Source organism: Caretta caretta, chromosome 1, assembly GCF_965140235.1.
Source record: "Caretta caretta isolate rCarCar2 chromosome 1, rCarCar1.hap1, whole genome shotgun sequence".
Taxonomy (NCBI): Eukaryota; Metazoa; Chordata; order Testudines; family Cheloniidae; genus Caretta; species Caretta caretta.
Genome location: NC_134206.1, coordinates 136597771 through 136618834, shown reverse-complemented (window position 1 = coordinate 136618834; position 21064 = coordinate 136597771). Strand labels below are relative to the sequence as shown.

General features: G+C 40.3%; 1 protein-coding gene across 9 annotated transcripts in view; it reads left to right on the top strand.

Moving 5' to 3' along the window:
* Positions 1–21064, top strand: part of GPM6B (glycoprotein M6B) — a 132347-nt gene that overhangs the window by 18080 nt on the left and 93203 nt on the right. Inside the window, exon 1 of one of the 9 annotated variants that reach the window (XM_048861105.2) lies at positions 3662–3887. The exons of the other annotated variants lie outside the window; for them this stretch is intronic. Within the exon in view, the coding sequence (XP_048717062.2) occupies positions 3677–3887 (211 nt within the window). The 5' untranslated portion in view covers positions 3662–3676. Of the gene's footprint in view, positions 1–3661; positions 3888–21064 lie in introns of those variants that run through there. 9 annotated transcript variants of the gene reach the window in all.

The following is a 21064-nucleotide window of genomic DNA, read 5'->3' as shown; positions in this document are numbered from 1 at the left end:
CTGAACTCTTCCAAGCTTCATCGAAGGTATCATTAACAACAGTTTCTGCATGGAGCACAGCTTTCTTGGTAGGTCATGGTCAAGGAGAGAAAGGTGGTTTCTGAGATAAGCCAGGCTAAAGCTCCTTAAAGGCCTTGATGATCAAGATAAGAACTTTTGAATTAAATTCACTATCAGGCAGAGTACACCAGGGTCATCTGTTGTCCACACCCTGGGTTATTTAGAATAAAGGTTGTCTCACATTTTATCATCTGGAGATTCTTCATGGTATCACTTGTCAATACTAAGCAAAACACATTGCATTTGTAGTCTTCAGGCTTGACTTTTGCAGAGACCGCGTCTGTCAGACAGGAAGAAGTGCAACCTCCTGGTCAGCTAAAACATGATAAAATGCATTTCTGGCTACTGATGCTATTTAAATGCCACCACATTTCACTATGAATTCAGTTTTAGTGATGATTGTGATACCAGCATCTCAGCCTGGCAATGAAGAGTAGTTACTAAAATACAAGTGTGGGAATTCTCCCTTCTCCGTCTACTGCCTGTCCAAAACTGAAGATCAATATCCTGTGATGGTAAGACACTGTCAATGGCAAATATGGCTGTGACTACAAGAAACTGTACAGGCTAAGATTTTAGAAGACTGTGAGGCAGTACAATTGAGTGGCTAAGATAGTAAAAAAGTGTGACCTCAGTGAATTACTGCATAGCCAGACAATAGCTTCCATGCAAAGGAAACTGTATGTTTGCATTTATATGAACATGTGCCTATCTGCAGGAGAGCAACATAATATTACATACAAAGTAGCTGCAAATCATCATGTTCTTTGTATTCTTAACCCTTTCATGTTTCCCTCCTACTCTCAATATCAGAAGAGGGGAAAGGAGGGGTGGAAGTTATGTAGTTCATGACCTTAATCCAAAGTCTGGGAGAAAAAGAGTAGTGAGAGTGCTATCTTGGAAACAAAACATTTAATGTTCACACTTACTAAATGTCTTATTTGACATCTATAAGACTTTTATCTATTTCTATGGCCCCACATCACTGCAGTATCTGAGCACCTCACAATCTTTAAAGTATTTTATCCCCCAGCCCCAACACTCCTGTGAGGCAGGGCAGTACTATTATCCCCATTTTACAGATGGGGAATGAAGGCACAGAGAGACTGATTTGCCCAGGCTTACACATGACATTTGTGTTGTGTGGCAGGAACTGAACCCAGGTCTTCCACAGCCCAGGCTCCCTTTTTAATCTACTGGACCATTCTTCCCCCTGTTTGAAGAAGTTGATGTAATTATGCCTCAATTTAAAAAAAAAATGAGAAAAAGTAGCACAAAAACAAGAAGTCTGATTAATGCAGCAGAAAAGCATTATTTTGGCAAATTCAGCTGCTTGGTAGTTATTCAGTCAGGACTACACAATTAAATTTGTTTCAGTCCATCCAGGGGAAAACACAAACTGCAGAAACTTTCCATAAAGTGACATGTAATTTTTTTATATAAAAAACTGAAAGGGCAAACACATGAAATCAAATTAAAATTTTTGTCTTTTCTTTCTTTTCACTAGTCTCTAAATAACCTAAATATGCATTTCTCCAAACAGTTGCCTTGAAATATTCAAGGTAATATGTCAGAGACTGGTAGGCTTAAATATAATAGTAATAAACTAAACTCTTCAGGGAAGGGAGTCTTTGTGTTTACATAGCACAACGGAGTGCCTCTAGACACTACTTTAGGGTTCCCAGGTCCCTGAAAACTGGGTACCTGGCAACCCTAAATGGCATCCAGACATAGAAGCCAAAAACCGGACTGTCCGGGTAAAAATCAGGTGGGTAACAACTCTAGTTGGCCTACAGCATGGTGTTAAAGCTGGTGATCTGCGGAAAGCCTGGAGTATGGGAGCCAGAAAGTGAGAGATGAAAAGGTAAGTTGCACCATAAATGTACTGAGTGGTCCTCTTACACTGATTATTTGAGGCATTAGCTTGACCTATTAGTATATTAACTACCTATTTGCAAGTGCTATGGAAAGTACACTCTTCAAAGAACACTTCCCTTTTACACTGCTGCATAGAAGCTTCATAAAAAACAGCAATGGAAGATTTAATAAAAAAGCTACTGTGCAATAGTGTAGCACAAAGATGTTACGTATTGGAGTTCTAATGTCCAACTACTGAATGTCCAATCCTGACTAATGATATCATGAGAATTCCTGGATGCCTATATCCTTACACTGCATGGTTTCATATGTATAATACAAAGGAAGTGTGTATATAGTTTAGATTGAAGCTGTTAAATTAAAACATCAGTTGTAATTTTGTAAATTTTTAATTACCAGAGCAGTAACCACTGAATATTCATATCTTGCCTTCTCCCTGTTCATTCTGTGCAAATAGTTCCATTTGGAAATTGCATGGCAGTGTTTAGCTTTACTAACACATGTCCTTAGATTACAATGTCAAAAGTATGACCTAAACTTTACATTGTTCAAGTTGTAAAAGTACATTTGTTTTATGTCTTAAAGATGTCTAGAGCTCCTTGGCTGTGTTTAAAAGGTACTCAGATTGTGTTTAAAATGCTTCATCTAAACACTTAGGCTGTAGTGTAAACATATTTTATGTCAGCAAAATGTATGTCGCTCAGGGGTGTGAATATTCCACCCCCTGAGCAAGGTAAATTACACTGACATAAGCACTCATGAGCACAGTGCTACGTCAGTGGGAGAGGTGGTTTTATTATGCCTTGGTATCTGTATTATGTGTCAGTACTGCTGCGCCCCTGTAGTGCTGTACGTATAGATATAGCCTTAAAGGCATGGCTTTCTAAGCTCTCTTCCCAACACTATATTGCGATATCTGTAGTTGACTTGCCCTGATTACTGTGCCGCAGCATATTAAGGCCTTAATCTGTGTTCTCTGGTGGAACAAATGCTTTGTTTTTATCGGTATTGTTTATTTTTACAGCAGTTAAGAAGTTGATGTTGGCAGAAGAACAAACAGTAGAGGACATTTTTTCAGACAAGCAGATGAACAAATTTTTTAGGCTGTTCTTTTCTATTTTATATATTTCAAAATCCTCTATAATAAGAAAATGGGAACCAGATTTTGGGGGAGAGGGGGAGTGGAGATGTACATTTTTGCCATGTTCGTTATCTCCTATTGAATTAAATATTCCAGCAGTAAAATGAAACCAGTTCTATATTTTAAGATAGTATCAATAGCTGTCTTACAAATTTGCAGATGTGTTCTTTCTCAGATGTTGGAGAAATCAGCCAGAATACATCCCACTCACTTAACGGTTTTCCAAAGGAGGGGACAAAGCATGGGTTGTACAATAACATCACATTTTTAAAGATAAGGCTCCTCTGCAGTTCGATTCCCTTCTGCCTGTCAAAGATAAAATACATTTTTTTAAAAGGGCACTGGATTCTGACTACACACAACTAAATATTCCTGTTTCATTCATTCTATGTCTGCAGTCAAGACCTCAAGGTTGATAGACCAGAGGTGAGCAAACTGCGGCCCATGGGCTGAATCCAGCCCCTCAGGGCTTTGGATCTGTCCTGCAGGATTGCCCACCCCTGTGGTGCTGCAGGCCCTGCACCGGCACCATGTCCCTGGGCACCACCATTGCCCTTGCCTCCAGGCACCGCCCCCCGCAGCACCCATTGGCCGGAAATGGGGAACTGTGGCCAATGGGAGCTTCGGGGGAGGTACCTGGAGGTGCGGCAAGTGCAGCGCACGGAGCCCTGTGTCCCTCCCTTCCCCCAGGGGCCACTCAGGGACGTGGTTCCGGCCACTTCCTGGAGCAGCGATTTGTGGGGCTGGGGCAGGCAGGGAGCCTGCTCTGGCCCCAGTGCGCGCTGCTGCCACCCCAGAGCCGCTTTAGGTAAGTGGCGTCGGGCTGGAGCCTGAACCCCTCCTGCACCCCACCCTGCAACTCCCTGCCCTAAGCCCCCTGCCTGCGCCTTGCACCCCTTCTGCATCCCAACTCCCTGCCCTGAGCCCCCTGTTGCACCTTGCACCCCTACTCCCTGCCCTGAGCCCCCTCCTGCACTCCGCACCCCTCCTCTGCCCCAGTCCCTTGCCCTGAGCCCTCCTGCACTCCGCACTCCCTCCCGCACCCCAACACCTTGCCCCAGCCCTGCATACAGTTTTCCCACCCAGGTGTGGCCCTCGGCCCAAAAAGTTTGCTCACCCCTGTGATAGACTAAAATGTGGTGGTATTTTCAGTCTTCATACTTTATTTATTTGTATTACTGTAGCACCTAGAAGCCCTAGTTATGGACCCATTGCAGTAGGAGCTGTACAAACAGAAGAAAACAGGGTACTTATTCACAAAAGTTGATACAGGATGGTGTCACTAACATGTATTGCAAGTGAGTCCCCTTGGCCTCCTGCGTGGACCGGCTTTCTCATCTGTTCCCCGAGTACACTTTTTGGCCTTCCTCTATCCACTGAAAGCTGCTTCCCAATAATTTCTATCCCCTGTGATTGTGTTCATAGAATCATAGAATATAAGGGTTGGAAGGGACCCCAGAAGGTCATCTAGTCCAACCCCCTGCTCGAAGCAGGACCAAATCCCAGTTAAATCATCCCAGCCAGGGCTTTGTCAAGCCTGACCTTAAAAACCTCTAAGGAAGGAGATTCTACCACCTCCCTAGGTAACGCATTCCAGTGTTTCACCACCCTCTTAGTGAAAAAGTTTTTCCTAATATCCAATCTAAACCTCCCCCACTGCAACTTGAGACCATTACTCCTCGTTCTGTCATCTGCTACCATTGAGAACAGTCTAAAGCCATCCTCTTTGGAACCCCCTTTCAGGTAGTTGAAAGCAGCTATCAAATCCCCCCTCATTCTTCTCTTCTGCAGGCTAAACAATCCCAGCTCCCTCAGCCTCTCCTCATAAGTCATGTGTTCCAGACCCCTAATCATTTTTGTTGCCCTTCGCTGGACTCTCTCCAATTTATCCACATCCTTCTTGAAGTGTGGGGCCCAAAACTGGACACAGTACTCCAGATGAGGCCTTACCAATGTCGAATAGAGGGGAACGATCACGTCCCTCGATCTGCTCGCTATGCCCCTACTTATACAAGAGGGAGGGAGGGAAGAGAGGTGTTCTTCCTCTCTTCCCTCCCTCCTTTAACCCCCAATAGTTATCTACGTTTGGAAGTTACAGAGCCTTAGGACCTGTTTTTTTCAGAAGTGCTGAGTGCATTCAGCTCCACTCGTTTTAATTGGAGTTGTGTGGGGAGTTCAGTCCCTGTGAAAATCTGACTCTGAGACTTTCATCTCATCTATCAACCCTCATTCCTTCCTTCCCCCCACCCCCTTCTATCATGATTTGGGGCATGGAGGATTCACTTGTGAGTCCATGTGTTTGTGAAATTCGAGAACTATTGCCTTTGTGACTTGCCCAGGCAAATCACAATCTCATGGTGTCCTGGACTTTGGCAGATGTAACTGAAATTTCTAAAACTTGGTGTTTTGAGACATACTGATAGAGAAATTCTTCAACACCTGTCTTGTCAAAAGCACCCGCGCTTGGTCCACATGTGGTTTGTCTGCACTACAACATAAGCCTGGGCTCAGACTCCAGTTTGAGCCCAATTCCACCCTCCCACACACACATCTTTCTCTTGGGCCAGTAAATGCTCCCTAGGACCTGGCCAAGGGGAGGGGTCTAAGCCGAAGTCTCACTGGGACTTGGGTCCAAACACTGTCATTTTGTAGCGTGGATGCAGTTCTCAGTCAGGTCACCAGACTCATGCCCGCGAGTCTGCCAATATTATCCCACAATCCTGTGGGCCACAGTTTGTTGGCCTTTCTATCCCAGACTACCCAGTTGATGTCGAGGAAACAGAAGGAACCCTCCTGGTTCAAGTACAGCTGCTCAGTGTTTAACCCTTCCATTTTATTCTGACCACTGAACTGGAAGCAGATTGAACCGTTGTCTGCATTAGTTATGACCAGTGACAAGAAGTCCTTTGTGCTAGCGGGTCACGGGATCACAGTCAGATTGCGGTAAATTTCTGGTGTGAGACAAGCAAGACGTTCAGCTTCAGTAAGAATTCCAGAAATGACCATGTCTACCAAGAAATAGTGTAGAAGCTGGCAGTGTTGTGGATTCAATGAACTAGTGACCTGATTGCGAACTATGAACTATGATCTGACAATGAACTAGTGCAGAGCATGGATCCAATGGCTCAAGACCGACTATCATAAATTTAGGGAGGAGAACCACACCTCTGGGAGCTCCCCAGCATCCTGTCTCTTTTACGAGGACTTTGACTGGGTGCTTGGAACAGTGACTGGCACTGACCCCCCACCCCCACCCCCCTCAGCAGTTCATGACAGCCTGATCAGTTGGGATGGTGGCCTTCTGACCCTTTAATCTAATAATTTAGATTCTGGAGGGGAGCCAGCAGCCACTGGCTCAGGCTAGCAAAGTGACACTGGTGCTCTTGCCCCTGTGAATCCCACTTCGAAGGAAATTGGATCCAGCTGCTGAGGTGGGGAAGAACAACATCTGCTACATGTAGTTGGTGCTAATCCCTGTGTATCAGGAGGGGAGTCAGAGTAGCTGAGTGAGTGAATGAATTCATCAGGGAAGTAAGGAGAGGAATGAGGAAACCTCATAGGGTAGGGCGTTTGCAGAAGAAATGGGAAAGGATGTGTCAGAGGAAAGTATGTGGGAAAAGTGGCATGGCACGGGAAGGGGATAACTAAATTTTGTCACTGGAAAGAAGGACGGAGTCTCTTTAAATTTGTGCTTTGGGATGGGTCTGTGGAGCACTCTGGACCTGGTTTGTATAGCATTTTGAGATCTACTGATGAAGAATGCTCCATATGTGCTGGGTATTATTTATTAATTATAAATTATACATTAAATAAATGTAAGCCTAAATATCTGTTTCTGTGGAAATGAGTATTCCCATTTGCTTTTGCTTTTCAAACGTAACAGTAATAGGGAAGATATTATTTTGGAAGAAAAATGTTGTAAACCTTGTTGGGAGGTAGATTCCCAGCTCATGCCTGTTTCACATGTCGGTAACTTGTCCAAAGTGCTAAATATATACTATATACTCTGACATCTGCTACACCAAATAAAACTGCATAGCAAATTATAAAAGTGAAAGCATGTGTGACAATTAAACACCAAAATCTGAAGCATGAATAATTATTTTCTCCCCCTCACTCTTTTCCAAGATAATCTGAAAATCTAAGGGCCATTTGAGCCATTTACTCACATTTGTGAGCAGTTCCTCACCTGGGTTTCCCCATTGACTCCAATGTCTGGTGAATAACTGTTTACCAATGTAAGGGATTCACAGTCTGGTCCTAAACTTGGAACATTTCATTTTCACAACAAGTCTTAGTAATAGTTTAATGTTCCAGCGTCAAAGTTTTTGATGATTTATCTCCCAGGGTAAAGTACCACTGTATATATTGGGCCAGAGAGTGCCATTCTTCTACTACTGAGTAATACTGTACTTGGTGAGTAGCATCATTGCTTTAAGAACTAAATGCAAAGGCCATTCAAGTCAAATGGTAGTAGGGTACTATTCAGTGAGAGTGGCAGAAGTTGGCTCATATTGTGGCTGTTAAGAATTCTATTCTAGAGAGTAACTTAAATTTCAGTAATATTCTTTCCAAAGCACAGTGCCACTTTATCTGCAATATCTGTGAAACAATTAACTTGTATTAGTTTTCACTTTGTTTTTTACTAAGCCTGAAGACTTGCAGATATAGTGCTTTCCGGAATGAAATTCATTTTTTACCCTTGAGTCATAGGAGACACTCTGTCCTAGAAACAGATAGACTAATACTGTATTCCATTTTAGCATAGAGCCACTCACTAACAGGGCTGTTTGGAATTAAATTTGGCGACTTGCCTGGATATATTCTGTTTTTAACAAGTACTGCTTTGTGCTTTAGCACCCTGTGCTCCCACCCCCAACTTTGTAACTGGAGGGAGGAACAGAGGGAGAGAAACAAAAAACAAAACAAAACAAAAAAGCAGCTGTTAGAAAGAAAATGGGGAGAGAGAGAATAAAAAGAGAGGGGAAGAAAAAAGAATTCTTCCACAGCAGCTGTTAAAGTTATTAAAAGAGGAAGGCATCATTTTAAATCAGGTCACTCTTATTTAATATTGAGAAGGCTCTTGAATGTTTTTGATTATATTGTTAAATTAAATATAATAATTTTTAGGGTGTACAGCTACATTTCCAATAAAATCTTTGAACATTTGTTTACCAGGGAGCAGAGCCTGTGCTAAAACAACAGTTAAAACAAATTCAGATTTAGAATCCTGTATTTTAAAATTCATAAGTATGAATTCCAAAGTAACCTTTTTACTGTTTTGTGAGCAGAGGTATCTTGCAATGAGGAATGAAAGCTGCTTATTGATTTGGATTAAAAAAATCATAGCTTGACAAAGGACTTGGACAGAAACAAGAGTCATAGCATGTACCTTGAATGTATTTTTAATTTGATTTTCATATTCACAGCATTTAATTACTGTCAGTTGTCCAAGGAAAAGTGCCAGGGATTATTTTTGTGAAAATATATGTTCATAGAATATCAAAGTAGCTGAAAGCAATAACATGTGAAGGAGAGCAATGCTGTGCCATTGGTAAGCTGTGTATAGTCAGCATGTTCTTGGTAAACCAATAGAAGAACATAAATTGTACTTTAAAAAAAAAATAGTTCACAGATGAAATGATGGATAACAAACTGGTACTGAGGCTGAATAGCATCACTGAAAAATGCTTGGCAGTTTGCCCAAAAGATGCTGATTTAAATCCATCCCTTGAACAGAATATGTGTAAGTCATCCTGATTAAGCGATCATAAAATACTAAAATTAATTGTCTTGAAATAGTTGCCCATTAGGCTGTAGATTTATATTGCCCATTAGTGATAGAATGGCACAGTGAAGGTTTTTATAAAATATATAATTCTGTCTGCCATATAACTGATATGTAGGAAAATTGCAGGGCTGTGATCTCTTCTGTATATACTACTGAGAATATCCTACCAAGTGCGATCTTTTCAAGGTATAATTATGTGCAAGTAAAACACATTCTTTTGGTTGATACTGTGCAGCTGGATCTAGTTCACAAAAGGGAGGATAAATGGGAATAACCACCTTTGGCTTTGTAAATATAATCTCACAGGTGTGCACAGATTTTGGGGAAACTTCACTCTATAACAGGAAAAAAAAATGAGCTGGCTCCATTTTAGTTTTTATACTAAAAATAACTTCCTGAGAATGGGGTAGAGCAGCCAGGAATTCCATTCTTAATATTTATGTAGATAACCTTCAATACACACAGCAAAATTAAAATGTAACCACCATTAGTCAATATGGGCCTGGTCCCTGTGAGGTGCTGAGCACCTCGAACTACACAAGGTTGGGTGCTGTCTTAGCTAAATGAGGTTTTGTTTAGTCAAAAGGGAAGATGACAAGGTAGAAATAAATTAAAATACATAAATACAATCGTTAAAATTGTTAAAAAGAAACAAAAGGGGGGAAAAAGAGGCTTTCCTCTACCTCCTTTGCAGTTTGAGTAAAGCAGCGGAGAGAATTTGCTTCAGTAGCCCAAATTGAAAATCTAGAGCTGTGGACTCATTATATATAGAACTATTGTACAATTATTTTAAATGTTGTTACCTTAAAAAAAGGGGAAGGGGGTCTGTTTCCAGTTTATATATCTAAGCTAATTCAGTTCAGAATGAAAATTTGTCTGAACTAGTCTGTAAGCTTCAAAATAGTTAGGTACAATCTTTAAAAGTGATCTTCCAACTTGTTTATAAACAACAATTCTTTTAAAAATATCTGCGGTATTGAGAAGTAGGTGTATGGCCCAACTACTTATTTCACAGCAAAATCTATGCTAAGGGAACAATAAGGTTGCAAAGTGAAGCACCTTGAAATTAGAGGCAATAGGATATTTTCTGTCAGAGAACTATCCACAGTGACTCCAAACTCTTTTTCTTGAGGGATAACAGCTAGTATCTTGAGTGGTAACAGCGACATTAACTCCCAGCAAAGTACTTAATCATGTGAGTAAATCCCGCCAAACTAGGACTGACTTCAGTAGAACTACTTTTATCCTTAAAGTTACATATGCGCTTTTCTGGATCTGGTGTAACTGTCCCAAAAGCATTTGGTTTGAGGCTGTTATGTGAAAATGGACAGTTTATTTGTAAGCAGCACTAAATGACAGAAGAAATGAATGTTTTCAATGTTTCTGCAGCCGTGTCAGTCCCAGGATATTAGAGAGGCAAGGTGGATGAGGTAATATCTTTTATTGGATCAACTGCTGTTGGTGGAAAGGACACGCTTTCAAGCTTACACAGAGCTCTTCTACAGGTCCGGAAGGTGAAGAAGAGCTCTGTGAAACTTGAAAGCTTGTCCTGTTTACAAACAGAAGTTGGTCCAATAAAAGATATTACCTCACCCAGCTTGTGTCTCAGAAGAAATGAATGGCATTTTAGCCTGCTACTGTCCAAATTCCTTCTTTGACTGTGCTCATCCAGATGTGCCCACACTGTACTTTTGAGAGGAGAGCATATTGCTCTTCCAATCAGTATGCTGTCCCTGAAATGCAGAGTAGTATGTAACTAGTGTTCAGGGTGACTCGACGGCTGATAAACCAATAGTCTAATGTTCATTTTCTTCAAAGAGATGTGCTGGTCACTTGATGTACCCCAGATTTGTAATTGCAGATGAGATCAATAGTTTGTCCTTGGGGGAAGGGACATACAGCAGACATGCCACACAACTGTATTTTTAAAACTTATTTGGCTATTAAAAAATCAGAACCATCGCATGTTCTTGTCAGGCAGCCATTTTGGTTGTCCTTGGACAAGTCAAATTTTTATTAAGTAATAGCCTGATTGCCACAATAGTAGAAAGACTTTTACTGATATTTTTGTACATCTGAGTCTCTTCTAGAAATCTTCCTTGTGCTAAATCTAATTTTTTCAAAATCTATCACGGCACAGTTAATAATTTGAAAAGTAATAAATACAGTTCCTTTCACTGAGCTAGATTCTTGAAGAAAATCCTCGGTCCAACGCAAGGAAAACTGACAGTAGGCTTGGATTTTACCCCTTCTGCTCCATATTGGTATCACTCCAGTGGCTTCAGTGGAATTTTGCATTTCACATCAATGCATACAAAGAGGTTCAAGTTTTGTTTATTTAATATTTGCAATTATAAATGTAAAGGACCAGATATCACTACTATCTCTTACATTTACCTTTCTGACCTAGTGATGTTACACATATCAAGATCATCTTTTTGAAAAAACAAATCCTAGATGGGATTAGCACTCATCTGCAAGAAACACAAATGAAGAATCAACATGATAAAAATAGCTTTCTGTGCTGCAAAAATGGAAAGGACGCTGACATATTTTACATTAATGAAAAGTGCAGTGTTGGACTTTCCTTCCTCTTTCTCCTGTTATCTTTAATTGGTCTCTTCAGCTGATTTTTCTAAAACTTACATGTGCTTCCTTCTGCTCTTGACCACCTGGCATGAACTATTTACCTACACTGTGCGGTTTGATTCTCCAGAAAACATTTTTTACTCGACTAGCAAAACCAAAAAAAGTGATATTTCCAGCAGCCATGCAAAACTGATGCCAAAGTATTGTATGCAAAGGCGCTGAGAGGTATGGTGGAGGACAAGGGAGTAATTTCATGTTGTATAACATTGTTTGCCTGGGAAAGCAGAATTTGCTGCCTCCTGCATGCAATCTTTTTAGCTATAAATGCTTCCCATTTTTCCATCTTCTCTCTAGGACATGAATCCACATGGAAAAACCTGCAAATTCAGTCCTCCTAAAGCAGAGGCAACAGCACCTGATGATAGCACTTGGAAGATGTACAATTACAACGCTGCGTACCAGGATTTCTTTATAACATTTCTTAGTCTGAGTCAGTTGTTCTATTTAAATAATCTTCTTTTTCCCAGTGAAGCATTGACACACATTCTGCAACATTTTCTACTGTGTGTGTTGTAATTGGGTGTAATGCATTACTTTATACTGTACATTTTAGAAAAATTTCAGCTATTAAAATGAAAAATTAATGAACACTTTCTTCTCACATAAAAGAAAATGGCTACTACACTGTGCTAAATTGTGACACCCACAGAACTATGATGGGGGCAGTGCAGAGCCACACCACCTTGTGGTGAGTTTGAGCAGACGATGTTATCTCAAGTACCACTGTATGTTCCAGAGAGTATAGGGGAGCCATCCCTTCAGGTGGTGCAGCACACTCCATTCTCTGCAGGAATGTGTGTGTTGAGGGTGGGCAGGTAGAGACAGGGTAATAATCAGTGTGAATAGAATTCAAGAATTCCTGGTTCTGTTCTTTAATCCGACATATCACATGGTTGCTGTTCGCCCCCAGTTTTTTCAATTTCATAAATGTGATTTTATTTATTTATTTATTGCAAAAAGTGACTTTGTGATTCTTTTAAAAAAAAGCAAACAAACTTCCAGATATTGAGTAACACTTTGCCAGACGTAATTTCAAATTATGTTCAAATTTTAAAAGAAATTGGTCCAAATTTGTGGAAGGTACTCACACTCTAAACCAAATATATTTTGCATGGATGGGGAGGATGGAAATTGCACTGTGAATATTTTGTCCAGCTCCAATTATGATTTAAGATGTTACATTTTGTTTTTTGTCTGCAGATGCCTACATTCATGTATAACTGTGCCCTTGATTAGAATACAGATTGTTTCCTTCGCACAAACTGAATTAGAAGTAGTTTATACAAACTAATTTTTACTACACCATCAAAGCGTGCATATTGTACTGTATTCTCTCCCTCAGATCCTAAAAAGAAAGTGTCATACCTGTGTTTAATTTGTTTTTAGTTCCCACTAAGTGTGCCAGGTGTGGTGTTCAAGCCTTTAGTTAGCAGAAGAATGAAATTGCTATCGCTGTTAACTAACTTTTATCCAGATGGTGTCTGTGTGTATCTTAATTGTAATATAGGTTAGTACATTACAAAGTTTGCTGTTGGGTAAGATGTTGTTTTTCACAATGGGAAATGGCTTTCATGGCAACTAAGTTTAAGGCTCGTAACCTATGTCTCTGCCTGTTGGTTGAGAATTGCCACACTAATTGCAGAGGGGTTAGTATGGCAGATATTTGTGGAGTATGTTAATATGCAAAAAGAAAAGGAGTACTTGTGGCACTTTAGAGACTAACCAATTTATAACCAATTTATTTGAGCATGAGCTTTCGTGAGCTACAGCTCATGCATCCGATGAAGTGAGCTGTAGCTCACGAAAGCTCATGCTCAAATAAATTGGTTAGTCTCTGAAGTGCCACAAGTACTCCTTTTCTTTTTGCGAATACAGACTAACACGGCTGTTACTCTGAAACCTATATTAATATGGTGATTGCTTGTACAGCACTCAGCACAATTGGATTCTAGTCATGACTGTGTGTTTTGGGTGCCACCACAGTGCAAATAAAATTAATATTGAAACATTTAAGGGGCATAATCTTAATTATATTGCTTCCTCTGTGTGTGTGTGTGTGTGTGTGTATATATATATATAGTATGCATGTAAGCAGAAAAGCATCTACCTTAGCAATCACTTTCTCCTAAACTAAAACACTGAATTTCCACACACGTGTTGAAGCAAACTTCTCTTTGTGCAATGCATTGTACTCGTGGCTGGAGTGTTTTCTTCTTTTCAAGTCAGACATACAGTATATAACTTGGAAGGAAAAATAAAATCCCTTTTTAAGGAATAAATAATAGCTGTTGTACTAGCACTGCCAATCTAACCTAGCAGCTTAACTCCTGAGTTACTTGAGAAAGTTTTGTTCGACATTTTCAACGTCTGAAAGTTGACTTCCGTCTTTTCACTTGATGGCATTAACTACTGAACATTGTTAAAGGGAAACTTTACATGTTATGATCTGTCCAAGAAGTACAAATAAAGTTTTAAATTGGCATCTGGTGTCATCTGGAACATATTTACATGCATAATAGATGCTGAGTTACAACTGCATGAGATTACAGGAGTATGGAAGTGATGAGTCGTCCATTTGTCATTTTTTCCTTCAGGATTTACGTGTAGGTTCGTCATGGTCTCTTATAAGATGGATGACTCAGTAATGATTTATTAAAGAACTTTTCCTTTGGTTCTTCCATGTATTCGTACAGGGTTTTGTACTGGTAGCTTCGGAGCATCCACCATCCTTAACTCCGGCTGAATACTGCATTGATACAGTTTTTGCATTTAATAAGTGTGTATAATATTTAAGCAGTAACTAATGAGGCACAGAGTATTTTGGGGGGATTCATAATTGGGTCTGAAGGGTTCATGCCAGAGGTACAGCTGTGTGTCAGTAACCTCAGAAACCTCATTGGACATTAATCCTGAGAAAATGCCTTGTATTAAGGTTGATATTGTTGTCATAAAATGAAAATGAAAAATCAGAGGCATAGGGATTTTATTTTAAACAGTTGATGCATTTTTAATTATATACAGCAATCAGTTAACTGTACATTAGCCAATCAGATTACTTGGTTCATCTCTCAATCTCTTGGAATGAATCTTTTTCCTGCTCATGGCTGAGATCTTCACATGTAGAAGAATTTGACTATGTACAGGTGTGAAACTAACTAACCCCTCCTTATTGCCCAAGCTAAGAGAAATTCACCAAGTAAAGTAACAAAATATAAATGAAGAAAAATACATTGGATTTTAAATAATTTCTCTGAATAATCCATGATATTTATTTTCATTATACATGCCATTAAAATTCTTTAATGTCTGGGACCAGGGAAGGTGCATGGGAGCTATGAATGCAACTCCACTCCTCACCACGTTATTCTTTGTTATATTCTTATTGTACAGAAGAAGCTGTGGTGGTCCAGGGCTGTACATTTTAACACCATGGTCATCACCATATGTACAACATAGGAAATAGACTTCCACACCTTTACTTCCAGACACCGCCATCCTCTCTTCCTGAGGAGTTACGGGGCCAGGTCAGCTAGCCAGTAAGAGGGTAAATGGTATTGATAGGCAAATAGACAGATGCATAATATCCAGAATGTAGGGGGTAGTGATAGGCACGGAGGTTATTCATAAGGTCACCAGACTCTGCATTCTGCTCTCTGGTGTGTAAGTATACAACATACAATTCAACCCCCTTATGTTTGATAGATATTTTACATATGCCACACAACTGTATTAAAATCTGTGGTCAAGAGTTTATTTTTTAAAAAATGGGTGCCTAAAAATAGGAGCCTACACTGATATTTAAGCACTACCTTGACACTGAGTGTTCAGCACTCTTGAAAATCAGTTTAGGCACCCAAATATGGATTTAGGAGTGAAACTTTTAGGAACCCATTTTTAAAAATCTTTGTATGTCTCCACCCTTTTTGATTTTTTGTGCAATAGAGTGCTCATAAACACACATTTTCCAAGCAAACTCTGTTTGAAATTCTGAGTTTAAGGAGTTGTGGGATTAAGGGATTGATAGGAGATCTGAGCCGTTAGGATCACTGCTGCATGTCCATGTATGGACTTTCACTGGATGGAAAAACTAGAGGATGGTGGAAAGATCTGGTCAGCTAATTAACTGTAAATGCCTTTAGGAGAGGTCTAGTGTATTTTAAACTATCTATTGCTGTGTGTGACAGCTTTGGGGATTTGTGGATGCCAGAAATCTGTGGATTGAAGCTGCTGTGTACTACGCTAAAGGACCAGGGTATCATTTATTTAAATGCAAAGTTATTTTTGTGAGAGCCATTTTTAAGTGATTTAACACAGAGAAGTTGTTTTTTCCACACTACTATGAGGAACTTTGTATTTGAGTGCATTTTGGAGACCTGTGCAGAATTAAACCAGCATGATCAAGAAACTTCTCATTGCAGTCAAATAGCATGATCTTATACAACCACCCTAAAGATGGCAAAGGTTATTTTAAATAATTTCATATGATTTCAAAGTATTGATCATTACGATTGTAAGGGTAATATTCTGAGTCATAACTCATCTTCCCTACCTTGAATGTACACATACAGAATGTAATTGGAGACTGAGATAAAAACTAATCAGCAAGGTAAGCGTCACTTCTTGTTCCCCTTCAGTCTTTGGAGTTAGCAGTGAATTTCAGTGGCCCCAGTGGTCAAAGACTATCATATCAACCTTTGAAATCTTTATTTCTATATCAAGCACTGAAAATAAAATAGCCAAGCAAGTAATGCTGACTTGTTAGAAGAATAATTGCTCTTTGTCACTGAGACCACTCTTTAGTTTTACCATCTCATGTCAGGCTTATAGAACATTCCTTAAAACAACGAGCTATTGTCAACTAGCACATAGCAAATGGTTACATGTCTGCTAGTGAAAGCACTCTGAAAGACCAAATGAAAATAAATTTAAGTCTTTGTAATATCAGATGAAACCTGCTGGATATACATTACACTTCAAAGACTGTCGTCCTTTGAATACCTTTAGACACACTGAGCAACAAATTCATACAACAAACGCAGTTTTAAAAGTACAAAACTCATTTTTCTCTCCTGTACTAGACTTAACTTACATTTCCTTAACCAACCATGTCCAGTTGCATGATGGATAAATGAATGAAAATAAACTATTGGGTAATCCACTACAGTGGGCTACTTGTTATGTTAATTTAATGGGTCTATGAAATGCTGATATTAATTGAGCCTACTAATTTAATTATAAGTTTAGTTTACACGAATTGGAGCCTGGGCTTGCTGTGGATGTGTACATCTTCAAAGTTACCACAACGAAGACTTGGATCGTGGTGATCCTTAAACAACAATTATCATGCAAACCAGAATGGACCAGCTCTGTGGCCAGGACAGTAGGAGATACACCAGTCTGGACTAATTTGAAAAATACTCTTTGCATATCTTACTGAACCTAAGAAGAAAATTGTCATTTGTCGATCAAAGATTTGTAAAAAGAGAGCAACATAAGTAAATGGAGAGGCAGTACTTGCTTCCTCAGGATCTCCAGCTTCTAAAAAGCAATTTCCAGCTAAGACTCCCAAGCAGTAATACTTACCCAATGTTCAAAGAGAGTTAAACATGCTAGTTATGAATCCTTTGTGACTTTCCTAAACAAACAAAGTTTAGCAAGAATCAGTAAAGGCCTTCAGAACGAAAAGTAATAAGACTTTTTAATGGGCACTCCTCTCATAGCTTGCTCCCCAAGTTTGAGCTAATATACTTTAAACCTTTGATGGAGAATGTCTTCCATACAAACTGTCTACAACAAACTTACCACCTCACTGTCCAAAACAGGGTGTCTGATGTTTAAACAATGCTTTATGCTTGTGCACTTACTTTGGTTGCGTTTTTTTTGTAGCACCCTTTAATACGTAAAATTTTTGGGAGAGAGTCCGTTCATGTTGTTCTCTGAATACAGGACAAGGACCTGTTGCTTGTGGGAGTTCCATGTTTCCTGGTCCAGTGTAACAACACATCAAGATTGTCAGAATTCCCCCTCCCCCCCAGCTTTGTCATTGATTTACTGCTTCTGACTTTGGGCAAGTTGCTTGTCTCTGTTTCTATTTCCACAGCTGTAAAATGTAGATAAACAATACTTCCTTTAAAATGTATTTGAGATTTGTAGATGAAGAATCCTATGTGTGCGCATTATAAGATAACTAAAACACCATCATCTCTAGAGGTAAGGCACTGCATTGGGATTCAGGATATCTGGGTTCTGTTCCTAGCTCTGCCACAGATTTCATGTGGGGCTTCGCCCAAGTCATTTCATCTTTGTTACCTCCAATCCCCATGTGTAAAATGTGGATGGATAGCAATACTTTCTCGCTCTTTATCTGTGTTGTCTCTTTAGACCAGTGGTGGGCAACCTGCGGGCTGCACGTGACCCATTAGGGTAATCCACTGGCGGGCCGCGAGACAGTTTGTTTACATTCACTGTCCCCAGGCACGGCTGTCCGCATCTCCCAGTGGCCACAGTTCACTGTTCCCAGCCAATGGGAACTGTGGGCAGCCGTGCCTGCGACGGTCAATTTAAACAAACTGTCTCGTGGCCCGCCAGCGGATTACTCTGATGGGCTGCAGGTTGCCCATCACTGGTTTAGATTGTAAGCTCTTTTAGGGCAGGAAATGTATCTTGCTATGAGTGTGCAGTGCCTAGTGCAATAGGCCCTGGTCTAATTTGGGGCCTCTAGTTACTACTGCATTAAAAATAATAAATAAGGAAGAAGGTTTTTGTGGAGAAAGTATGTATTCTGGAAAGACAAAGTTACAAGAGACAAATATTCAATGTCCTGTTGACCATAAGGAGTAGTTGTAAAAGAAATAATCGGAGTGTAACTTAGTGTAGAATGCTTCACATGTAAGATGTTCCTCTGTTAATGTTTAGTGCTGGCATAACATAACAAAGTGCATCTCTGTGCAGTTGTTTGAGGACCCTGGTAGCTTAAAGAGGGGAGAAGGATGTAAGGAATTGTTTATAAAATAGAATAGCTTCTGTTGGTTTGTCCTGGCAGAGATGGACCTTTAGATCAGTTGCTAGAGCATTTGTAAGGGAATACTGAGGAATAATGAGGCTCTCATCTAACCCTGTCTTCCCTTGGCTCATTCATGGTCCATTTTGGTCAATTTCAGTGTCCTAGGGTTTTAAAAATCATAAATTTCATGATTTCAGCTATTTAAATCTGAAATTTCAGGGAGTTGTAATTGTAGGGATCCTGACCCAAAAAGGAGTTGTGGGGGATTGCAAGTTTAATTTTGGGGATGGGGGGTTGCGGTACTGCTACCCTTACTTCTGTGCAGGTGGCGGGGGAGCCGCCTTCAGAGCGGGGCAGCTGGAGAGTGGCAGCTTTTTGCTCGGAGCCCAGCTCTGAAGGCAGAATCACCGCCAGCAGCAGCGCAGAAGTAAGGATGGCCTGGTATGGTATTGCCACCCTTACTTCTGCGCTGCTGCCTGCAGAGCGGGGCTCTCAGTCAGCAGCTGCCACTCTCTGGATGTCCAGCTCTGAAGGCCGCAGCGCAGAATTAAGATTGGCATGGTATGGTATTGTCACTCTTACTTCTGCACTGCTGCTTGTGGGGTGCTGCCTTCAGGGCTTGGCGCCTGGCCAACAGCTGCTGCTCTCCAGCTGCCCAGCTTTGAAGGCAGCGCAGAAGTAAGGGTGGCAATACCATGTCCCCCCTAAAATAAACTTGTGACCCCCCTGCAACTCCCTTTTGGGTCAGGACCACCAATTTGAGGAACTCTGGTCTCCCCAGTGAAATCAGTAGAGTATAGGGTAAAAGCATACACAAGACCAGATTTCACAGTCCGTGACATGTTTTTCATGGCCATGAATTTGTTAGGGCCACACTAGGGAAATATTAACTAGGAATTGTGCTAGTTTAATGTTTAGGTGGCCTCTCCCACTGCCTAGGAAATATTAATCGTACGTGGTACCCATCTCTTGTCCTTGCCTTGTGACTTGTCCGTTTAGTGATGAGTTTCAAACTGAATGAGAAATCACATGAGAAACAGTGGATAATGTATAAAAGAGCTTCCGCAGACTTCAGCACTGTTCTTCATTTTGGCTCTTTTGGACAAGTGTTGGCCTGGACTTGCTGGAGGCCCTAATTCCACCTTCAATTTCTCTTTTCAGTTTAACATAGTTGGAATATATACCTGACTGCTTGTTTAATTAGGTTTGTGGTGGCCCCTACTGGTGCACCTGTGCAAAGAAAGAAATAATCACAGGATCCATGATTTGAGGCTGCCCTTTCGGAAAACTAAGGTCTAGAACATTATTTTGTCTTTTTAAAAAAACAACAACCCTGAGTTTGTTGTTAAGATTTAGTCCCCAAAATCTGCATTCTCTCTCCTTCCCTCCCTCCCCCACAATAACTATTTTAGATCAGGATTTCTAATTAAAAGTAAAGGGTATGTTTTTTTCCAAATGAACACACTGTTCTTTTGTTTAACAAGGTTCTACTTGGCAGGGGGTAAGGGTGGGACCGTAAAATGTTTTGTAGCCTTAAAATTAAAAGTGGTTTTCTCCAGTTGCATACCACATGTGATTGAAAGCGTGTATGGGGATGTACAGTACGTTATAAGTGAAATATGCTGCTTCTGGAAGTTCACAAGGCTCCATTGTAAAACCAGAAGCAGCTCAAATTGTCTCTTGTTCTATACTTTAGTTTGGCCGTGGGATGCTAATTCATTGTGTGTTGTGATTGGTGTGCTTCCCCGCCCCGTTGTTTGTTTCCTCTCATGAGTACAGAGATGCTTTTTCTGGTATCTACAGTCTCTTTTTAACCTCTTACTGCAGACCCTGAAAAAATAAAAAAAAATTAGTTGAACAACCTTGTGTCTGTCTTGAGTTACACAAAGTTGATAGACCTCTACAGCTGTTAATAATCCTCATTTTTTCAGCTGAGAGTCACATGTCGGGCTGCCTTTTGTGGCCCCAAGTTCAGATGGAACTTTTAAAATGGTGCAGGCATTAATTTTCCATATTATTTATGGCTCTCCTCTCTCACAAAAGACCTCCCCAATTGCTGCTTGTGATCTCCTGGCACTAGAGGTGTAGGACACTAAGAAGCAGCACTAGCCAGTTAATAGTTTCCATCTCAATTTGTTATCCTCAACCATTTGTGCAGCTGAAAAAATTGTTTTGAGACACAGAAATAGGATTTTGTTTTATTTTAGGCTTTTGTGGGGGAGGGCTTAAACATGGTCTGACATCAACAAGATGAAATTCAATAAAGACAAGTTCAAAGTACTACATGAAGGAATTAAAAATCAAATGCACAAATAAAAATGGGGAAAACTGGCTGGGCAGTAGTACTGCTGAAAAGGATTTGGGGTTTATAGTGGATCAGAAGTTGAATATTAATAGTCAGTGTGATTCAGTTGTGAAAAAGGCTAATATCATTCTGGGGTTTATTACCAGGAGTGTTGTATGTGAGACTCGGCACCAGTGTACGTGGCACTGGTGAGTCCTCAGCTGAAGTACTCTGTCCAATTTTGAGCATCACACTTTA